We start from the raw sequence: 20,307 nt of genomic DNA on the forward strand, positions 1-20,307 counted from the left end.
TAACGCGGCCGACTATGACTTAAAATAAGTGCCTAAAATCTGCATCTCTAATTCAAATCATACAGAGTTCAGCTGCTCTTCTGTGCTACGACAGGTCAGCTAGCCACACACACACACAGTATCAGCAAAGTTTGACACTTCTCAAGGGTTTGTACAAAAGTCATGCAAAGCTTCCGTCTTAAATCGAGTAAGTAGTTATAGGTAATAAACTCTTCCAAATAATCCTGGTCAAACACTCTTTGACACTATGGTCAACTACCGTAATCACACTGAACTCATTTGAAACATGCATCGTAGTTTTCAACATCATAAACACAGAATCTTACCAAACACAAAACAAGAAAGGAAGCAATTCTGTTACACTTGATGACCTGCTACACACTTAGCCTTAATAAAATATAACCGTTTTAAATGGTCAAAGAAAGCTAAAGGAACATATTTCAAATCTAACTGAAGTATTTTCCTACTACTACTTACAGGCTGCAGAGCGTCTGATCTTTGCCCTCGTTACCTTTTGCTTGTCATCATATAAAGACATAAATCAGTATCTAATGACATCTTAAGTCTCTTAATTTGATGCTATTCAATACTTCCACCTGTGAAAGAAGGTCCATCCAGGTCAAACATAAACTGTCTGGGGAACCAACAATTACATTTTATGAGACTTTTACAATTTATTTATATTATTCCCAATACTAGGGATAAAGTTCACTTACACAAACTCCTTTCAGACTCCCTCTCTGTTTAAGTTATGGCGTTTTCCCCATTTAGATATACAGCACCGATAAAAAGTTTGGAAACCTTCCCATTCACTTGAATGAGAAAAGTGTGTCCAATCTTTGACTGGTACTGTATGTGTCAGTTATGTAAATGTCCATTGTGGCTTTATTCAGATATGATAGGACTGCAACGGAAAGAGCCACAATGCTTGCACAATATTTGGAACCTGGCATGAGAGAGGGAATGGTGTCACAACTGACATGTTTTCATCTGTGATGGATTTTAAAAACTTGTTTGTTGGCTTGAATTAAAAAAAAAAAAAATGAATACAGACAACATCTGTAGACAGTCTAAGCATGTTTTGCTTTTTTTTACTTTTTGAAATTTTTGATTTTATACTGAATTTTTCAAATGCCCTGAGCTCTCATTAGGTGTTTTCTGAAACATTTGATGTAAAAAGGAAGTGCAGGAGGAGGATTAACCAGAACAAGATGGCTTTCAGGCTTTTGATAACAGGCTTCATCATTCGCCAAAAAAAAAAGTTCAACTGAGTCGAGCTGCTAAAAATATGTCTGGAGCTTTAAATAGTGCACAGGTCATGAACTGAGCCCAAGTCTAGCTTAATTTGATGAAATGAAGGGAAAGAAGGAAAGGAAATGACGAAATGTAAATGCATTTTCTTACAAAAAAAAGAAAGCAGTGAATCAAATTTTCTATTTGACTTTAAAGAAGCAAATCAGTAACTGTTTTTATTTCTTCTTATTTTTTTTTTTTTTTTTAAATGTTTAACATATTAGTTGTTTACAGCAGCTGAATGTCAGCAGGTTTGCAGGTTTCATGGGCTTCAGGTGGAACTTACAGTGAATCTCCATGAGTCTCTGACCTGCCTGACAGTCGGCGGGCAGGACACGGTCCGTGTCACTGCCTCGATCTGAACAGAGGGAGGGAACAGGAGTTAAGAGAAGACAATGAGGTGGACCATGATGTATACACACACAAACACACACACATAAAAACAAGCCAAAACACATCCATTCTGTATGCAGTAAATGTAGAAATGGGATTACAAACACTAAGCTTGCTTGTAAGATGACAAAGTATTGCTAAGCAGTTAAAAATGGACATGAGGATGTTTGGGGGTGTTTTATGGTCGTAAAGTGAATTTATTAAGTCAGGACCAAGGCATCAGTGAGTCCGTATTGATCAATAAGCCCCTGCAGTTCTAATTTGGTTATTTTGTGTTAGGAGGCAGTGTAAAGAAATCGTAAATTATTGCCACTTTAAAAGCTCTTCTTTGTTGTGTTGCTCCTCTCAGACAACATGAGGGTATTACGCTTCTTCTTGTTGCCATCGAACATGGAAAATTCCAAATAAATGCAGCACAAACTGTGGATAATAAGGAACATCTGCTGCGTTTACAGTCGACTGAGCTCCCTCTGGGTTTTATAGAAGTATATCCAATATCATTTCAATGGCTAAAATGGCTAATGTCGTGTCATTATATCAAAGACAGGCACACATTTTTATGTTTTATTGCACGGGATTCTGCAAAGATGGAATTACTGATTGGATTACTTTTATAAGTGTGAAATAATGGAAGTCAACCATTAAGATAGGCGAATGTGTTCAAAGCTCAGGTGTGAGTGGTGGAGTGCGTTTTCTAAAAATCAATAAAGACGTGGTGCAACGGCTCTGCGAGAAAGTTGAAAATAATGGTGAAATCAGAAAGATGCTGATTCATTCTTCTTCTTCCACCACATGAAGGTACAGAAGAAGCTTCAGTTACAGCTGCTTTTCACAAGCAAAAAAACTAAACTAAATCACTTCATGGTGGTTAGTTATTATTTCAGAAATCTTCTACTTTGTGATATATAGGATGTGTGTGAGAATGTCTTTCTATTTATGATGCTTTACTAATGTGTTTGTAATGACCTGATCTGCAAGCAGCTGGCTTCATGGTGTTCAATCAAGGCCTAGATCATTGATTAGTTGCACCTGCATAGTAACCCACACATGACTCATCATGTATGCCTTCTTTAGCACTGAAGTCCGACATGGACCGAAACATTTGCACTTTTTTTCACTGTCTGTACAACTCTGGAATTTGGATTTTAAATATTTCTATAATTCACATTGCAGTCTGAATTCTTTTTTTGTGTTGTTCTTTTTTCTTTAAGTGTGAGTTGTTCTTTGCTGCACTGAAACCAGAGGAGATGACCAACCAAGGTACTCCTGTTCATACTGACCATTAGAAGATCCCTTCATAATGTACTTTAGTGTAAGTGATGGTGTACAAAGTTCACATATTTTCTGTTGTGCAAAATGTATTTAAAAGTTTATCTGAAGCTAATGTGAAGTTTCAGATGTTCAAATAAGTCAAATCAAGTAGATTTCTTTCAATGTTACAATCTTTCTACTTTTTTTCTTACTATAGTTCCACCGCACTGTGAAATATTTTGTTTTCATTATTACTTCAGACTCAGACAGCTGAAGCCTCATATTATCTTCAGATAAACTTTTAAGTATGTTTTTATACCTGCATTAAGAGGAAATCTACTAATGGTAAGAATGATTACAGCGAGCAAAACCTGTTTCAGTTTATTTGGGCAGCTGACTGCTTTAAGGTGAGAAAACTTCACTCTGGACACAAACAAATGACAAAATGGGGTGATAATGGTTAAGACAAACGTTGGGTTTAGGTTTGGTTTTTTCTGCCTTCATGAGAGCCTCCACTACACCAAACATTGTGGACTGAATGCAGACACATGTGGCACCGCAACGCAAACATCTGAAGCCCCGGCCATTCACCCTCATAGGGCCCCTTTCCTGCAGCACAGAGCAGCGAATTTTAACATCTTTCATAGCGACGATACTCATCATTTAAAACTCACGATGAAATTTATCAGACCACCTCAGAACACTGGACACAGAATATGGAGTTAATTGTATTGAATGCATTTTAAACTGTTGGAGCTTTTTAACGTTACAAACTATTAATGTCGGCCATGATTGCGGGACCTGTCTAGGGTACCACGTATTTGACGACTCCTCATTACTCATTGTCGCAGAGGGCAGGATTTCATTATCAAAGTTAGTGTAAAAAGCTCACCTGCCCACTCAACTCTGTTACACAACTGCACTGTGAAGATGGATGGAAAAAGCTTTTCCTTTAAGGCAAAACTTTAAATTTTAAATCAGTATCTAAAAAGAGAAACAAAAATGACATCACTTCTGAATACAAGCTCACTTCACAATAAGATTATAGTATCTGTTTTTTACAGGGTCGCAGGTGAGTAAACATCCACATCAACCCTTTACTACCCTCTTAAGTAGCTACAGACTGCAAGTGTGCCTATTCTCAATAATCAGGATGGTCAGCTCTGACAGTCTCTCCTGTGCCGTGGGGATTCTCATATATGTTTTAATGATTTTAAATAAAACATATCTGATTAATTAGTTAATTAGTTTTGAGAATTATCTTTCAGAACTTGTGGCAGTCACAGGTAGAGTGAGAAATAGTTTAACAGCCGTGGTTACAGCAGATAATATGGAGAGGTGCTTTGTGAAGAGAGCGTGCGCCAAATCTTAAACTGAGCCATGCTCGATTTCCTTAATTGTAGTCACTCGCGTGTCTAAATCAGAGCACTGAAAATCCACAGATAAGTCACATTTGTATGAGTCAGCACTTGCTGATTTATAGATTTAATCATCAGATTTTAACAAAAGCTCTTGTGGGTGTAAAAACCCCAAACTACATGCCACCTTTCATATGCCACAGAACTGAGTCTCTCCTGTGCTTTAACGTCTACAGCTGCATAAAATACTGCATAAAAAAAAAATGCTACTGACACTTTGAAGTGCTCCTCCGCATTCAATAGCCTTTACACTTCACATAACTCATTGTTTTTTGTGTCTGTGGAAATGAAGGAGTGATACTCCCTAACTGGGAGTAAGATGTTGGTCAGTTTCATTAAAACTGTGAAACCCCCTTGAGTGAAATGAGGATCTCACACATTTACTCACTTGCAACAGTACTGATTTTCTGTTTTTGGAGACTTTGTGAAACAGTGTTGACCGTTTACAGAATTTTAACCTCCATCAGTTTGGAGGACAAGTAAAATGTTTCAATATTTTCAATATTAATAGTTGTTAACGGGCAGGTGGTGGGGCCCATTTAAAGCGGTGTGGGTATACTTTAGTCCTTTAAATTATAAAATGTCATACAAGCAATTTTTAAAAATTGCATTTTTTACTCGACACAACAGACCAAACTCAAAGCAACACGTCCTCACATTTCAGAAGCTGAAACCAGCTCTTTTTTTTTTTTTTTTTTGTAAATCAACCAATTGTCAAAACAATTCTGTTGATTAATTAATCCACTAACTGTTTGAGCACAAAATGTTCTGGCTTCATGCTGCTGAGATCTCCACTAGTTGAATTTCCGTTTATGGTTGTTTAAAAGGACACACCTGTCACAACAACATGCTACTGAAGTGTGTTTAAAGCCGCGTGATAACATCGTATTCTGAGAAATTTTGACCAAGATAATACACCGAAATTTCCATTTCTTTGCACACCTCTGTGAGCAAAATCACAATTACAAAATCATCACTTTTAAATAATGTCCTAACTCACACTTAATTTCAATGTTTTTTTGGTGGCTAAACTTTAAAAATGTAGGCAGCAGAACACTTTGCTGCATGAAATCTCAGGTTGAACTTTTACCACAGCTCTGTATTGAAGCACAACCCTGCAATCAAAAACCCCTCCTTTATCAAATTTCAGTATTCAGTTCCCAGAATGCATCATTTGCGAAATTTGGCGACTGATTTACGGCTTTAAATGTTACGTGATGGACGGTGAACTGCAGCCCACTAAGAATAGCAGCAGCACAGATCTAGTGGTGGTTTATTAAAGGGGATCCCCTAAAAGGACATCCCTTCCCAGGGCTTAGCCACCATCTCCAAACTCGACCCCTCCTGCCGTCAGACACTCCGGTTATTCCTGGCTCTGATGATGTGACCCACATTTTCCTGCTCTGGGACACGCGCACTCTCGGTAATGTTCACGCATACCTGGCTGCCTAAATTAGGGGAGGTCTCAGGGGTCGCTACGCCGGGGCCACACTATCGTCCAGAGATCAAAAATAGAATTGACTCCTGGCTGCTACTCTAAGAGGGCACAAATTTGATGCATCCCCTGTGGGAGCGGCAGCTGTGGACGAGGGTCAGTGTGTTAAATGTTTTACGGACACCTGAGCTTAGCTTGTCTACACCAAAGCAGAGCTTGGTGTTCAAGGCTGAGACCCCGTCCTCGAGTTACAGTTCTTTAATGTTACATCTCATTACACAAGTATGGAGTTCTTCTAAAAAAGTCAGAAAAGGGGGAAAATATTTATCTCAATGTACCAACAAATGCCTGTAGCAATATAATTTACCTGTCCAACAGTCCAACCTAAAACATCAATCAGTTTACAGTTTTACACACAAAAAGAGCTGATAAAATGTGTGGTTATCAAGGTTTAAAAAGGTATTAAATTCAGTCACAGTTACACAGAACGTTTTTTAAGTAATAGGCCTACGGGTCTGAGAAAGATTGTTTAACTCAAATTTTACATAAAAAGACAGGATTGCTTTCAGAGTAAAAAGGTTTTGAGACCAGCCATCTTTTTTCTTTGTCTCCTGTCATGGTGGTGAGCCTGGACTAAATCTAAAACAAAAAGGAAACTTGTAGTCTTGCAGCAGAAGCAGACTGCTCTGTCTGGACGTGCTGATTAGCTGCTGTGTAATTACAGCCACAACCACTGAAATAAATACCTATTGTAGAAAACTACACACAACCAACTACAGCAGAGTGTAGCAGAGCGGGGCGGGGCTCTGTCTGCTCATCCAATCAGATTCACTACTGAACTGAAACATCTTCATTCAACAAGTCCGAGCTGCTCGTTCTGATTGGTTGCTGCATATTATAATTCATTTCTCAAAGCAGCTGAGATGATCTTTTTATAAACATGAATAAGCCTTTTAAACCTCTCTGGTCACTCATATCAGAGTACCACCAGGACCAGAAACAAGTTCCTGTCTGCCTCTACCTGCTTAAAGTCCATTTTTATGATTTTTATTGATCAATTAAACCACCTCAGTTCTTGTTTTAACCCAATAATGTATAACAACACCACATCTTACACCTATCACTGTCACATTTTATTGCTAGGGCAAAAAATGTTGAGGAAAAATTAACCAAATCGGGATTTATGTGACCGATATTGCAATTTCTGTATATTAAAGTAGATGCTGGTATTAAAATTGCTACATAGTGTTAAGAAGACACGACTATACAAAGCATTATCTTAAAATTATCTTGTTTCTAAATGAGTTTAATCAGTTTTCTGTTTTAAAAATAGACTTTCTGGCTCATATTCATTAATAAGTACCTAATAAAACTACCGTAAGTCTTGTCTAACAATGTTTTGATTCTGTGTTACTTACTGCACTTAAGCTGCTTAAACTAACATTAACCTCACAGACAGGATGAGCTACCTTGAAGCCCCAAAACCGGAAGTTCTAGTTTCAGACTATTTAAGGTGATGAGCTTAAAACATCGATACGATCTGTTTAAAATCTGTAAATATTCAACTATTATTAACACTCGACAAAGACGGAGCTGGCATAAGGCAATCTCTTACATAGTTTGAGAGCAAAAAAAACAGCAAAAAGACGCCGCCCACTTGTGGTACTCATTGCTGTATTCTTCCAAACAAAAAAAAAGTAAGTACTGAAGACACCTGCAGAAAATAAGCACATAACTAGACAACAAAGATTTCTGTGTGTGCCCATGTGATTCATCAAAATAAGTTAGCGACAGTAAGTATATACGCTAAGCTGCAGGTTTAAACTTTTTAATCGCTTTAGATTGTATCAGGTAGAGACATCATTAAGATGCCAACATGGTCACATCTCCAACTGATTCCTAAAATGATCAAAAATGTGTGGTTAGAGTGACGTCACTGTACCATCTTTCTGAAGACAACATTTACTGTTGTGGATGACGTTGCTGTAAAACAAAATTGTTGTTAGCAGAGTACATTTATAATAAAATAGAAACATTTCCTCCTACAGCCTATCAGACATATATGGAGAGGAGGCTGGTTCCACTGCATCAGAGAGTTCAGTGGTCCAAGTTCCTAACAGAGTTTTGGACAACAGACACCACCCTGACCTCAGTGTGTCCGCCATACACCCACCAACCAACCACTGACTTTTTTGACATATTTTTCAAAAAGTAAGAAAAGACCTACCTGCATGTCTTTAGTCGCAATCTCCCCTGGAGTTGGCCAGCTGTTAGTGTCACCAAAATCTCCAACCTGATCCAACAAATTAGAAAAAAGAACAACTGAATGAGCAGGAAACTGGGATGATAAAGCAGAGGCAGGAAACTCTAGGGGCTGCAAGTACAATTATAAAATTAATCTGTTTTGTTTTTTTTAATTAATCGATTAGTGTATTAATCTTTTAGGGTTAATATAATACTGTGGATCAACTAATCATCGCCGCTCTAGGCGCCTACCCAAAATGATGTCTTCCAAGTGAATATTAAAAGTTGAAAAACTGGGGCTTTTACAGCTGCATGCATTTACATTTTCATTGGATTTATACACTTCTTTTTTGAACACCATGTACTAAAATGTATCACAAACATCCAATTGAATCAAATTCAGACGTTTATGTGACATCTTGGTGTTGACCTTTTTTTCCCTCTCTTACACCGCTAGTATTTAAAAACCTCTTAGCTGTTAGAAACTAGAAACAAACAAAGTGCGGATGATTAATTTATTTAACATATGTAAACAAACAACTGAGCACGTTTACACTGCTCTCACAAGTACATAGGTACTTCAATTTCAACCCTCACAGCTGTAAAATCCTGTGAAGAAAGATAAGACAATTTCTTTTCCTTATAGCTTGTGTAACTTTCCTGTAATTAGTCAATTTCTGCTTCTTTTGTTTCTGCAACACCAGACTTTTACGACACACAAAGGGTGTCATAAAAGTTTGTGGCCGAGGATAGCGAAGGAGCGTCTGTCAGTAAAAAAAAAAACAAGAAAAAAAAAAAGGTGTGAAGTTGTGAATGAAAATGCTTTGAGGAGAGTTGGTGTGTTTTATCTGCCATGCCAATGGCTCACCAGGAACTCACATTTGCATTCCAGGAAGTGTGAAGGGAGGTTACTACACACAGCTTCAGGCATGACAGATAAATACCAGGGCTGTGACCGCACATGCCTTCACTGAGCTCTCTAATGGAGATCTTCTGTTAGCGCCTAGATTTACTGCCTATCATTACTGCCTATCATGACATCAAATAAATCCTCATTTTTCTCAATTGGTATATTATCAGCAGTTTGATCCATTCAGAGAGTTGAGAGCTGTGACTCAGACAAAAATACAGGAAATCCTGGTTCACCTACTGATGTCACAAATATCTTGAACAAAAGTGTAATTTCTACTGGAGGACACAATCCTACTTGTGTCACCCCGCTTTGGACTTTAATGTATCATACCAATAAAGCATCAAGGTTAAAGACGTTCAATAATAGAGTTTTAAGTCTTCCCCAGTTTCAGTTTGATTTATTCACTCAAGCCTCTCAAAGAGTTGCCCTCTAATAGTCCAACTGATGAAATCCAGATGGAAGAATAAAAAATTGTTGATCAAAATGCAGCTGCACTCGTCTGTGTAGCTTTCACTTTGTACAGATCCTTCTGTGTTGTTTACTTGTTCTGGGACTCACCTGCCAGGCTGATCTAACCCTGTGATTGGTGGAGCTTGTTTGGGCCTGTAGATACTAACAGGGCGGAGGAAACTACTCAAACCTCCTCTGTGTGTTTTAGGTTTAAAAAAAAAAACAAACAAAAAAAATTACTTAAATGTATGATTAATATTCTCCTAATAAGATGTCAAATTGAAAATTATTTGCAAGCTTAATATGAATAAACATAGAAAAATGTGTTCAGTTTGTTGTTGATGTTTTAGAACACGCGTCCAAACTCTCCCTAACAAAGACTTTCCCAGCTAACCCACAACATAAAACATCTCACAAAGGACCAAAAGGTTCCTCAATTAAATGAACATGAATGAATCTCTTGTTAATTGCCTATTAAATGTTTAAAATTAAAACGTTGCAACATCTTTCATATCATTTGTTTTGGCTCTTATTTACTTGCATTATGTGTTTTTAATGTAAAGCACTTTGTTTTTGAAAGGTGCTATATAAATAAAGTTATTATTATCATCACCTGCAGACATCAACACGAGTTGTACAAAGTTATAAACAGCCATTTTTCACTATTTTCTGACATTTTATACACAAAGCGATTAATTGAGAAGAATCAGCAGGTTAATCAATAAGGAAATTACTGATCAGTTGCAGCCCTACAAAGATAAACAGTTCATCATCATAGAGGACTAATTCAACCAGAAAATATTCACTTTTAAAGAAATTGAAAGTAACTCAAAATGATTAATTATCAAATAATATTCTGTCGATCGACTAAATGTTGCAGTGACATTATTTTAACTTAAATTCTACTTTTAAGTACATTTAAACTCTTAATTGGGTTGTAACTGAAATTAGAGAACTGCTCTGTGGTTTATCACTTCCTCTTTTTACTTTATTCTGTCTTTAGTATTAAACCTCTTTAGTTACTTTCTTCACTTGTAAATGCTTGATATCCACCAGTCTGTGAAAACAATGAGCTCATACTTTGGTTCTACTTTCTCATACAGGCAGGCAGACACACACACACACACACACACACAAAATATATATTACCTTTCCTCCACGCCTGGCCTTGGGTGGATTCCCTGCTCTCACCACCTTGGCGGGGCCGGTAGACTCTGTGGAAACATGTAAAAATGGTGGAAGTTACAACCGGCTCTGCGCACAGAGAACACAGATCGACCAAAAATCATCTGGCAAGAGCAGCAACGTGTGGCGAGGAAAGACAGAAAACAACAGATTCCCCATTTGAAATCAGGGCACCAAATTAGCACCATCCACCAGCCAAATGCTGCTGAAATATGCAAGTGGTTGGTAGATTTGCTCACCAGCCAAAAAACAAAGAAAATCTATTGAATGCTGGTAAAACTTCATTAGCCATTTGGCTGATGGACAAAAAAGTTAATTTTTTTGCACCCTGTATGAAATTAATTTGATTTTTGCCTTAAGGAAAGATGAAAAGCTTGTGGGAAAACTGAGCTGAACAGACAAAAAAAACAGCACAGTTTTGGTTTTGGTTCGTCATCATCTCTTGTGGCACACATGCACTGACTCACCGGTCTCAGTTTAATTAGCCTGTTTTTTATCCTTTCGGTAAATTTTCCATCACTTGCCTTATCTACCTTTGGCTGGTAGGATCTCAATGAATCATCTTTTTGGCTGTCTTCCCAGGTCTCCTTTGCTTAATGTGCTGCTGTGGCATCATTTTCAGATAAACTAAAAAGTGAAACAGCTGCAACAAGATACCAATACCATCATTTTTCTGCCTCGTCATTGTTGTAACTCGATACAGCAGCAGCAGCAACAACAGGTCAGTCCAACAGACCAAAACAAAGGAAGTGCAAACCACTGGAATATATGATCAGAGGTAGAGCTCATTGATTCAACACGGGGGAAACAGGAAGTGGAATGACGGCTAAACCAGGTCAGTGAGCATCACACTAGACAAGAGACAAACTGGGAAGTTCATGAATACACCAGTGTAGGAAAAAAAAGGAAGTTATCAGTTTAGTGGCTCAAAAAAAAACTTTAAAGAATAATTTAGAGCAATTAATCAATTAATTATCTCACCTATAAAATGTCAGAAAAGTCCCAGAGACAAACTGACATCAACAAATTGCTTGTTTTGTCCACCCAACACACTTAAATCTTTTTAATTTACAATGATATAAAACTGAGAAAAGAAGCAGATTGTCTCACATATTAATCAAGTAGTAATTTCACTCTTTCCTGGTCAATTAGTGTCGCAACAAAATCATACCACCAGCTGAGCGAGGCTCACTTCATCGTGCTGAGCTGGCTCGAGTCCTGAATCCAGAGATCTTGCCTTTTGCTGCCTTTGGCTGCACTGTCGCTGCACTGTGATACGAGGGAGTCAAAGTGGCTCATGGGGACTTCGCCAAGCCGTTAACACCAAAGAGCAAATCTTGGTAAGCTCCTTAAGGACAATCATGTCGAGGGACAACGCCAGAGACAGAAAGAGGGGAATAAAATCCTTAGGTGGACTACATCACTAACAACACTACCGCCACCAGCAGTGGAGTAGCAGGGTTTCATTACAGACATGTGTTTAAAAATATTTTAATGAGCTTTATATAAAATGAAAGATGATTTTAAAATCTTTCATTAAACAGGAGCAAGTAAATAAATCAATATATTGTCTTTCGAATCTAAATCATCATGATCCTTATTAAATAAATCTTATGTTTACAACCCCTAGCCAGAAGAAGTGAAAATATCTGACAATCTTGGTTTTAATTTACTATTACATTTATTAGTATTGAGATAATTAAGATAACTTTACATAATATACATTTTATAGAACTGTGTTTTAGACATTTTTCATCAAAAATGTCTGTTTCTATTAGAATACATGCCCAAATGTTCCCCTTTTTTTGTTTCACGTTACTGTAAACTGAATATTTTGGGTTTTAGACAGTTGTTTAGATATGAGAAGACATCTGAAGAAGTTAACTTGGACTGTGGGAAATTAGAAACGGGCATTTTCCCACTGTTATGTGACATTTTAGAGGCTAAATGAATCAATTAATCAGATAAATCGATAAAGACAACAATCATTAGCTGCGGCTCTAGCCCTATACACACCTACTTTAGCAGCGAATGTTGAGTTAATATCTGCATTATGTCTTTATCAGTTCAGTAAAATGTCTCTGGTGCAGAAACACACAACTTTAACTGTGTGTCTGCAGCAGAGCTGGGCTAAAATGTTTTTTCACATGTTGAACGTTTCTTCATCAGCTTATGTTGGGGTACAAACAACTGTTCACATTCCTGAGACTGGACACTAAGAGGGGAAAAAATCCTTATTATAACAAAGGTCGGGCTGGATAAAGATGCTGATGCATAACTTCTTGACTAGACTGGCTAATACTGCTGCTGATGCCTTGAGTTTTGTTTCTGGTAAAGTTTGAACGATCTGTGAAGGAAGTAGGTCAAACGTACATTATGAACAACAAAGAAGTTATTACCTCTAGAACATCTCTGCCCCGTTAGTTAGTCTAGTGAAGGACCACAGGGGGGATTAGTGCAAATACAGCATCTATGCTGCTGTACAGTATGTTGCTCTTACTTACAGTTTCACAATCCTTCAGGCAAAAACTGTGACCAACCAGAGGTCACGTTTTCAGAGAGCATGACTGTACGAACGAAAGAAGCATTGTACAAGAGTATGGAAAATAAGGCTCTAAAGCAGGAGTACATAATCATAAATCTCCTTTGTGTACATGCACAGTACAGTCATAACATGGAAATGTGCACAAAGTGACCAATAACAACTTGGCAAGAGACTAACGGTCACCTGAACAGCAGCTAGAGAACCATCTGCTCTACTGATCCTGGTTATTCTTGAATCACACTTTTTGTTATAATATTAGACTAGTTTAGAAAATAACAAAAATACACTCAAAGTAAAAACATGTCAACAACGCTAAACAATTACTACCAATCCAAAGTCTTTAGGGCGGCCCTTAATATGGGGGGCGGCGACATGCAGGTAACAGACAGGAGGTTGAAACTTTAAGTCACTGATGGACAGTAAATGGACTGGCAGCTATTTTGATTATCAGTTACTTCTTAAGTAAAGTTAAAAATTCACAGACACTTGTTTAAACTTCTCAAATGTTATATAAGTTGCTGCTTTTCCTACTATGGAGCATTATAGTAAACTTCATATTATGTAGTTTTAGACTGTTGGTCGGACAAAACAACACATCTGAAGTTATCACCAAAGATAACACCAAATGTTTAAAAATACTTTTCTCAATGAATAATTTTAAGTCTCTAAATCGTCATAAAACAATTTATTGACTTGCAGACTTATAGAAATATGCTCGTTCTATCCTCAAATGTCTTACTGGTCTGATCTACAATCCAAAGATTCAGTTTACCATCACGTGTGACGCATATTAGTGTCAATAATCCCCTTTCAGAAGCTGCAACCAGCAAATATTTGGCATTTTTCCTTTAAAACCTTGTCAATTAATTTTCCGTCAACTGATTAATTAGCTCTACAGCAGACTAATGAATATGAAAATAATCCAGTCTTGTGTGTCTCTGGTGTCCTTTAGTATTCCTAAAATGTGAAATGTGGCATTTACTCACATTTATACAATTGGTGAACTTTAAACTTTGACTGTTTATTTAGTTTGGAGTCACAAATTGCAGAGATGGTGAAACAGAGATGTGACTTCAGCTTCTGGTGCTACAATTCTGACCTTTGTTTCATTTCCTTTGCTAAACTGTGTCACAGCCATGTGTCCTCTTTCAATAGACAACCAACTCTTTGTGGGCAAAAACATTTTTCCCCTAAACGTGATTTCTAGAAAATGTATTCTCTGTTTAATGGTACACAGAAGAAGGTGTAAGGAAGAATCAAACAGAGGATGAAACCCAACTATAATCGTGAATCCTGAGCCCATAATGAGGGTGTGGTGTCCTTTATCATCATAAACACATAAGTCCAACATTAAATTGGATAATACAGTATAATGATCATCTTCCTACAAGCACTAAAAACACTGTAAACTCTTCTTTTCCTCTTCAGATGTTGCCACAGTAGCTAACACGAAGGAATACGTTAAAAAAAACCAGCAGCTCAGACGGACAGGGACGGTTAAATATTCGTAACATATCGTTCCTTTAAACCAATGCACACTGTTCTTCTTCATTTACAACTTATTTATAGATTTTCTTGTGTGACAGCAGAGCAGGGAGGTGTAGATTTATGCTCCTTGCAGCGATGAACATGAATCAAAAACAGTCCACAAAGTCAGCCTTTTACTGACTTCCTTTTACTTCTCTTGGTCAGACATGAAATGTTCATATTAACAAGAAATAAAAGTGATTTGAATCAATGAAATGGTGCATTAAATTTTGCCTTTCAGTCAGTATAGAAAGGCGGATTTGCAGAAGTATCTTGTCTCTTTATCTGTTGCAGAAGCAGTTGTTTTGGGTTAGTCGTTGGTCACCACAGTATTTTCATCAACAGGCCACTGTGAGCTAATCCAACACAGAGACGTTTGTGAAGCTGGCAGCTTAACCTCTAAACAACCTACATTTTGCTGTTAAATACAAGCTTCTTAAAACCAGAGGGACAGGGGGTGGAGGGGGTACTGCTGTTTCATGGTAACTCAACATTTCTCATTCAACAGGCATAATGTTGCTTCAACGGTCTGCTGCTTATCCTAATCGTGGCTGATGACGTGAAGCCGCCAAAAATCACTAATGACGGACGGGAACAAGAGGATTTCTCAAACTGAAGCAGGCAAAGCTGCAGTGTTTCACCTAAATTAAAGACGTTGTCAGTCTGATTCAACCCAGCATCAGGATCCTGTTTAAAGTTTATTCACTTTAATTCCAAACATCACCAACGAGATTAAGTATAAACTCACCTTGATAGGTGACTGTTTCAGTTACTGTTAAAATCCTGTAATGGAAATATCAATTTATCTACTGTTACTCAGCACATCAGTGTTATTAAGAAGAGTTTCACCAACAACAAAACAGCAACATCCCAACAACACAATCTGACCATTTCACACTACGAAGATAACCTGTGCAATACTCTAAATATCTTCTAATCTCAACTTTAAACAGATACATCAAATTACACAATACAATAGAGAACAATGGTCTGATAGACACATTGACCCACTTAAGTCCCTTAATATAAAAATAGGATCTTCAGCAAGAACTGGCCATTTGTTGTTTGGCTCGTGGTCCAACTTTATACCAAATTTCCCATAATTATTTTCTTTGAATGATTTAGTTTTTTTAAAAAACACCTTATTTATCTTATACTGGTCCTTTATGCAACCCCTCAGTTCAGCCTCTGTCTAAAAACAGTCTGTTTTAGCTCCTGTCTCTTTAAGTCTTCACTTCTTTTTTTGTTCTTTACTGGAAATATGAACTTCTTAAATACATCCATAAACGTTCAATTCACATCCGCTACGAAATACACAAGTGGTCAATGTGAACAGCCTGTGGAAAAACCTTTGCAACAAAGGCTACCAAAGGACAGCTGTCTGTGAGCATGTGCAAACGATCCCTGACTTCATCACAAAGAGGAAGTAGAGGTAAGTAACTGTTGCAGAGGAGAATTTTTTTTTTAAACACATGTTCACCTCAAGTTTTGGAACTCAGTCCATGTTTAATATCTAAATCTAGCATTAAAACTATATAAATAACAGAATATCACAAAAAAGCATAATATGTCCAGAGAGAACATAACCTCCATGGCAGAGGTATATATCTAGTAACTTAAACATTAAAAGGTAAGACCTGGTCAAGCATTTGTTCAGTGTCTTATTTCATTTTTTACAAGTAAATAACATCAGTGTGAATATACGGTCATAATTCATATAGCAACACAAACTCCAGCTCTCCTCTTAGCAGAAACGGGGCAATGACTGTGTGCTAAACTGACTCAAGGAATCAGCGTGAATTCCACAAGAATTTATCCACTCTTATCTGCTTAGTATGAATCCACGTGTGAACAATTGTAGCCTTAAAGTTGGTCGATTCAATTTAAAAAAAATAGCTGCTTACTGTGCATGACAGAGCATGTTTTAGAGGCAGAGACACCACACACTGGATGCAGGTCAATTTGAGACCATCAGATCTTACCAGACAATTTCACCATACCGATTTCCTCTGAAGCCTTTTTTCTCCCTCACCTCTTATCACAGGAACTGGGACAACTGATGAAACGCTTCCTCAGGAGGTCTCAATGCCTTCATCGTCATCATGACTCAGGACAAGCTGCTTCACAGTGACTCTCAGGGGAAAAATGTTCTATATCATTTTTATATAACTTGAGAAGCTTTTCTTTGTTAATTCCCTTTACTTAGCTGTACTTCTAGCATTTCTCAAAGTCTCAGTCTCCTAAAATGATCACAGCAATAACACCTTCACCTCACATACTACAATTTACATTTTACTGTGCTTGAGTGTAGCGCTCTAACCATTAGTCAATCAACTGAAAATTAATCAGCAACCATTTCGATAATCAAATAATGATTTAAATCTTTTTTTTTTTTCAAACACAGAATCGCCAAATATTATCTGGTTGCAGCTTTTGAAACTTTTGTGTGTTCATACATGACTAGTACCGTGAAACGCCAGATGGTTTGTTACACCTAACCGTAATGTCGTCCTTACAAAAAACGTTTGACACAAAAAAAGCAGGCACTTTCAAAAAAATACTAAGCTGGTGATTGGATGAACCATCTGTCCATCGTTGTCTTACCTTGCGAGGCAGCTGGATTCACAAGATCACGCAAAAGTTCTCATAGGAAGCAGATTGGTCCAAACCAGCGGTGGTTTGGACACAAGCGACTAACTTGACGCCTGACAAGATGGATTCTCACATGATATTGTGATCTCGCAAATCCAGCTGCCTCGCAAGGAAAACATGAAATATCTTTAAATTTATGACTGTTTATCACACAAAACATGACATTTGAAGACATCGTCATGGGCTCTAAAAAATTATAACAAGCATTCTACCATTTTGTAACATTTAGAGATGAAACGATTGAGAAATTATTCAGACCAATCAAGAAAGAAAATAATCTATAATTAGGGCTCTAGATTTGTGACCAGAAATATAAAAACAAAAGCTTTTAATAATAATAATTAATCATTATTTGGATAAATGTTTTGTCGGTCCAAACAATTAGCAGCATACACAGTAACGTGCACATTTCTGAGGCAACTAATTAGCAAAGAAAGTCTACTCACTAACCTGGCGATCCTTTATACCACTTCAGGGATTCAGGAAACTAATACAGAACTTAGTGCATCGAACCCAGCTTGTTTCCTCTTTCCTAAAACTGTATGTGACTTGCATTAACTTTGTTGAGCTCAGCCGCATCCTCCTGATCAGCTGAGCTTGGCGCTACGATCCCTCCACTACAGGCATGTGGACATCAGTCAGACAGAGATGTTCACAGGGCTGTTCAGTGTTCGCTGCGTATCAGATGATATCAGATGATAGTTTAAGGTCAGAGGAGGGTCTCTCAGGACCAGGACAACTGCCAAACTATAAGCTGCTCTTCCTCAGGCACTCACACAGTCAGCAGTGCATCCAGACAAGAAGTTCTTCTTTAGAAGTCTGCTTCTTTAGGGGTTTTAATGCCTTACAGCAACTTTTTTTTTAAAGCAATGCAATGACTTTTTGGTGTCACAGTCTCTTGACCTTTCTACTTGGCGTATTATTGCAGTAGGAAATTTGGGAAATGGTGGTTCATTGAATGTCCTCCTCCAAAGCTTGATATCACCAGCTACTATAGCAACTAAAGATACAGCATAATTATAATAAAAAAGTTTTTAGAAACTTGCATTTTAACCACAAAAGCCTAGTTTCAGATTTGGTTATTGTGACATGACCCCTGCCCCCCCCAAAAAAAAATTAGACAAAAGAATACAGCAAATTGTCACGTTTCAGAAGCTGGATCCAAAGATCTTTTACCATTTTCCCAATTTCCTACTTAATTGATGTTTAATAAGAAAGCTATTTAGCTGCCCTCACAACTATTATAAAAACTAAGGTTAAGAGTCAGATGAGATGTTATTCCCAGTCCAGAAGTCTGCAGAACAGATAACTTCACTTGCTTATTTCATCCTGATAATACTCAAGTACAGAATAGATATTAGATAATAATAATAATAGAATTGAAAAATCAGCCGATCCGCACTATTTTGCAGAGTTGACAAAATTCTAATATCACAGTCGCACATCAATAAATGGCAGAAAGTAAATTACATCTCAAACCACACGACTGGTTTTGAATCAGCTATCAGTGTTATCTGACTGATCTTCACGGCTCCTCAGTTGCACCAGACCACAAGAAAATACATTAAAAAGGAACTTTCATTCTTAAAATTTTCTCTCCAAAATCTTTATTTCATGAGTTGTTATTTGCTCAAAACGGTCCTGCAAGCATGAAATCACCTTGGGCTCAACAGGTAGGAGAGATATTGGGTGTTATCTAAGCATTATGTGCTCAACTGTACAAGAGCACTGATAAAAGTGTGATATTCTCTAAAACTCAAGGTCAGGGCTTGGGTGGCCAAGCCAAACAGAGAGATTGCTGATGATTTTGCTGTATATGCAATAGCAGGGAGATCTGTTCAATCAAAGTAAGTGCTCCTAATTTATCCCTAAATTGCATCAGCAAATAAGAGATACATTAATCCTTCTGAAATAAAAGCTCATATGGAGTCAAAATATTTTCTCATATTTGCTGAGAAACACTCCGAATGTATACAACCACATGAAACATCACCACAGAAAATTTCCCTGAAAACTGCACAAGTAAAAACATAATCTTAATGTCATTCAGCTCTAAATGTTTTTATTTTTTTAAAAGGGAAGAATATAGTCACCATTTCACTACACTTGCTGCAGTTTACCAGTCACCAGCAAATGTGATCTCCCTGTTTGACCTGTAACTGTATCACTCCAGAGCGATTGTGAATAAACAAACACCACTCAAACAGCAGATTGAGGTGGATCAGTTGTACCTGAAACACAACAGCAGTGTACATAACAAACACGGTCCTAACGCAGTATTTTGTGTTTGCAGATGCCCCCCCCACTTAGAGCCTGGGTCTGCTTTAGGTTTCTTCACGTTAAAGTGGAGTTTCTTCTTGCTACTTGTCAAGTTCTTGCTCATTGGGGAATGTTGGCTCTCTTTAAATTAAAATAAAGAGTACGGTGTAGACCTGCTCTATGTGAAAAGTGCTTTGAGATAACCTTTGTTGTGATTTGCCGGTATATAAATAAAACTGGATTGAAGCAGTAGTGAGATGACAAGACAGATACTCATTTAATCTGCATATTCAGCAAAGGGCTATAAGATGTGTTTAGCCTAGCTTAGCAAAAGATTGCCACAAATATATCTCAGAATTACCAGAACTTGCTCAGAATTATTCAAGCTATGAGTACAGGACATCTGAGTCCAACTATTGACAGTCAGTGTAAGCTAACCGCTTATTAAACCACACGGTCTCACTTTGTATTTACAGATAATTGTAACATCTGTTTTTGAAGAGTATGTTGGACCAAATTGTCTAAAAGTTAAGCTAGTTGTTTACCCTCACTTCCTATCTTTATGCTAAGCATGTTTTGGACCAAATGCAAATAGATTACGGTCCTGGAAGTGTTACAGAAATGTTACCATCAATATTTTAAAGAAGGCATATTTTGCACATTTCCAGGTCTAGATCTATTTTCTGATGCTTTACTGGAAGGTCTTTGCATTATTTACACCAAAAAAAAAAAAAAAGTTATT

At 37.4% G+C, this 20,307-nt stretch overlaps 1 protein-coding gene across 2 annotated transcripts in view; it reads right to left on the minus strand.

Annotated features, from left to right (window-relative positions):
- The window catches only part of larp1 (La ribonucleoprotein 1, translational regulator), a 56,490-nt gene that overhangs the window by 24,950 nt on the left and 11,233 nt on the right, over positions 1-20,307 (minus strand). For both annotated transcript variants that reach the window (XM_062433848.1, XM_062433847.1), the window contains exons 2-4: positions 10,547-10,611; positions 8,018-8,083; positions 1,580-1,651 (exon numbers count right to left, since the gene is read on the minus strand). In XM_062433848.1, coding sequence (XP_062289832.1) covers positions 1,580-1,651; positions 8,018-8,083; positions 10,547-10,611 — 203 coding nt within the window. The remainder of the gene's footprint in view (positions 1-1,579; positions 1,652-8,017; positions 8,084-10,546; positions 10,612-20,307) is intronic.

The sequence above is a fragment of the Scomber scombrus genome, chromosome 14 (genome assembly GCF_963691925.1).
Source record: "Scomber scombrus chromosome 14, fScoSco1.1, whole genome shotgun sequence".
NCBI classification, from domain to species: domain Eukaryota; kingdom Metazoa; phylum Chordata; class Actinopteri; order Scombriformes; family Scombridae; genus Scomber; species Scomber scombrus.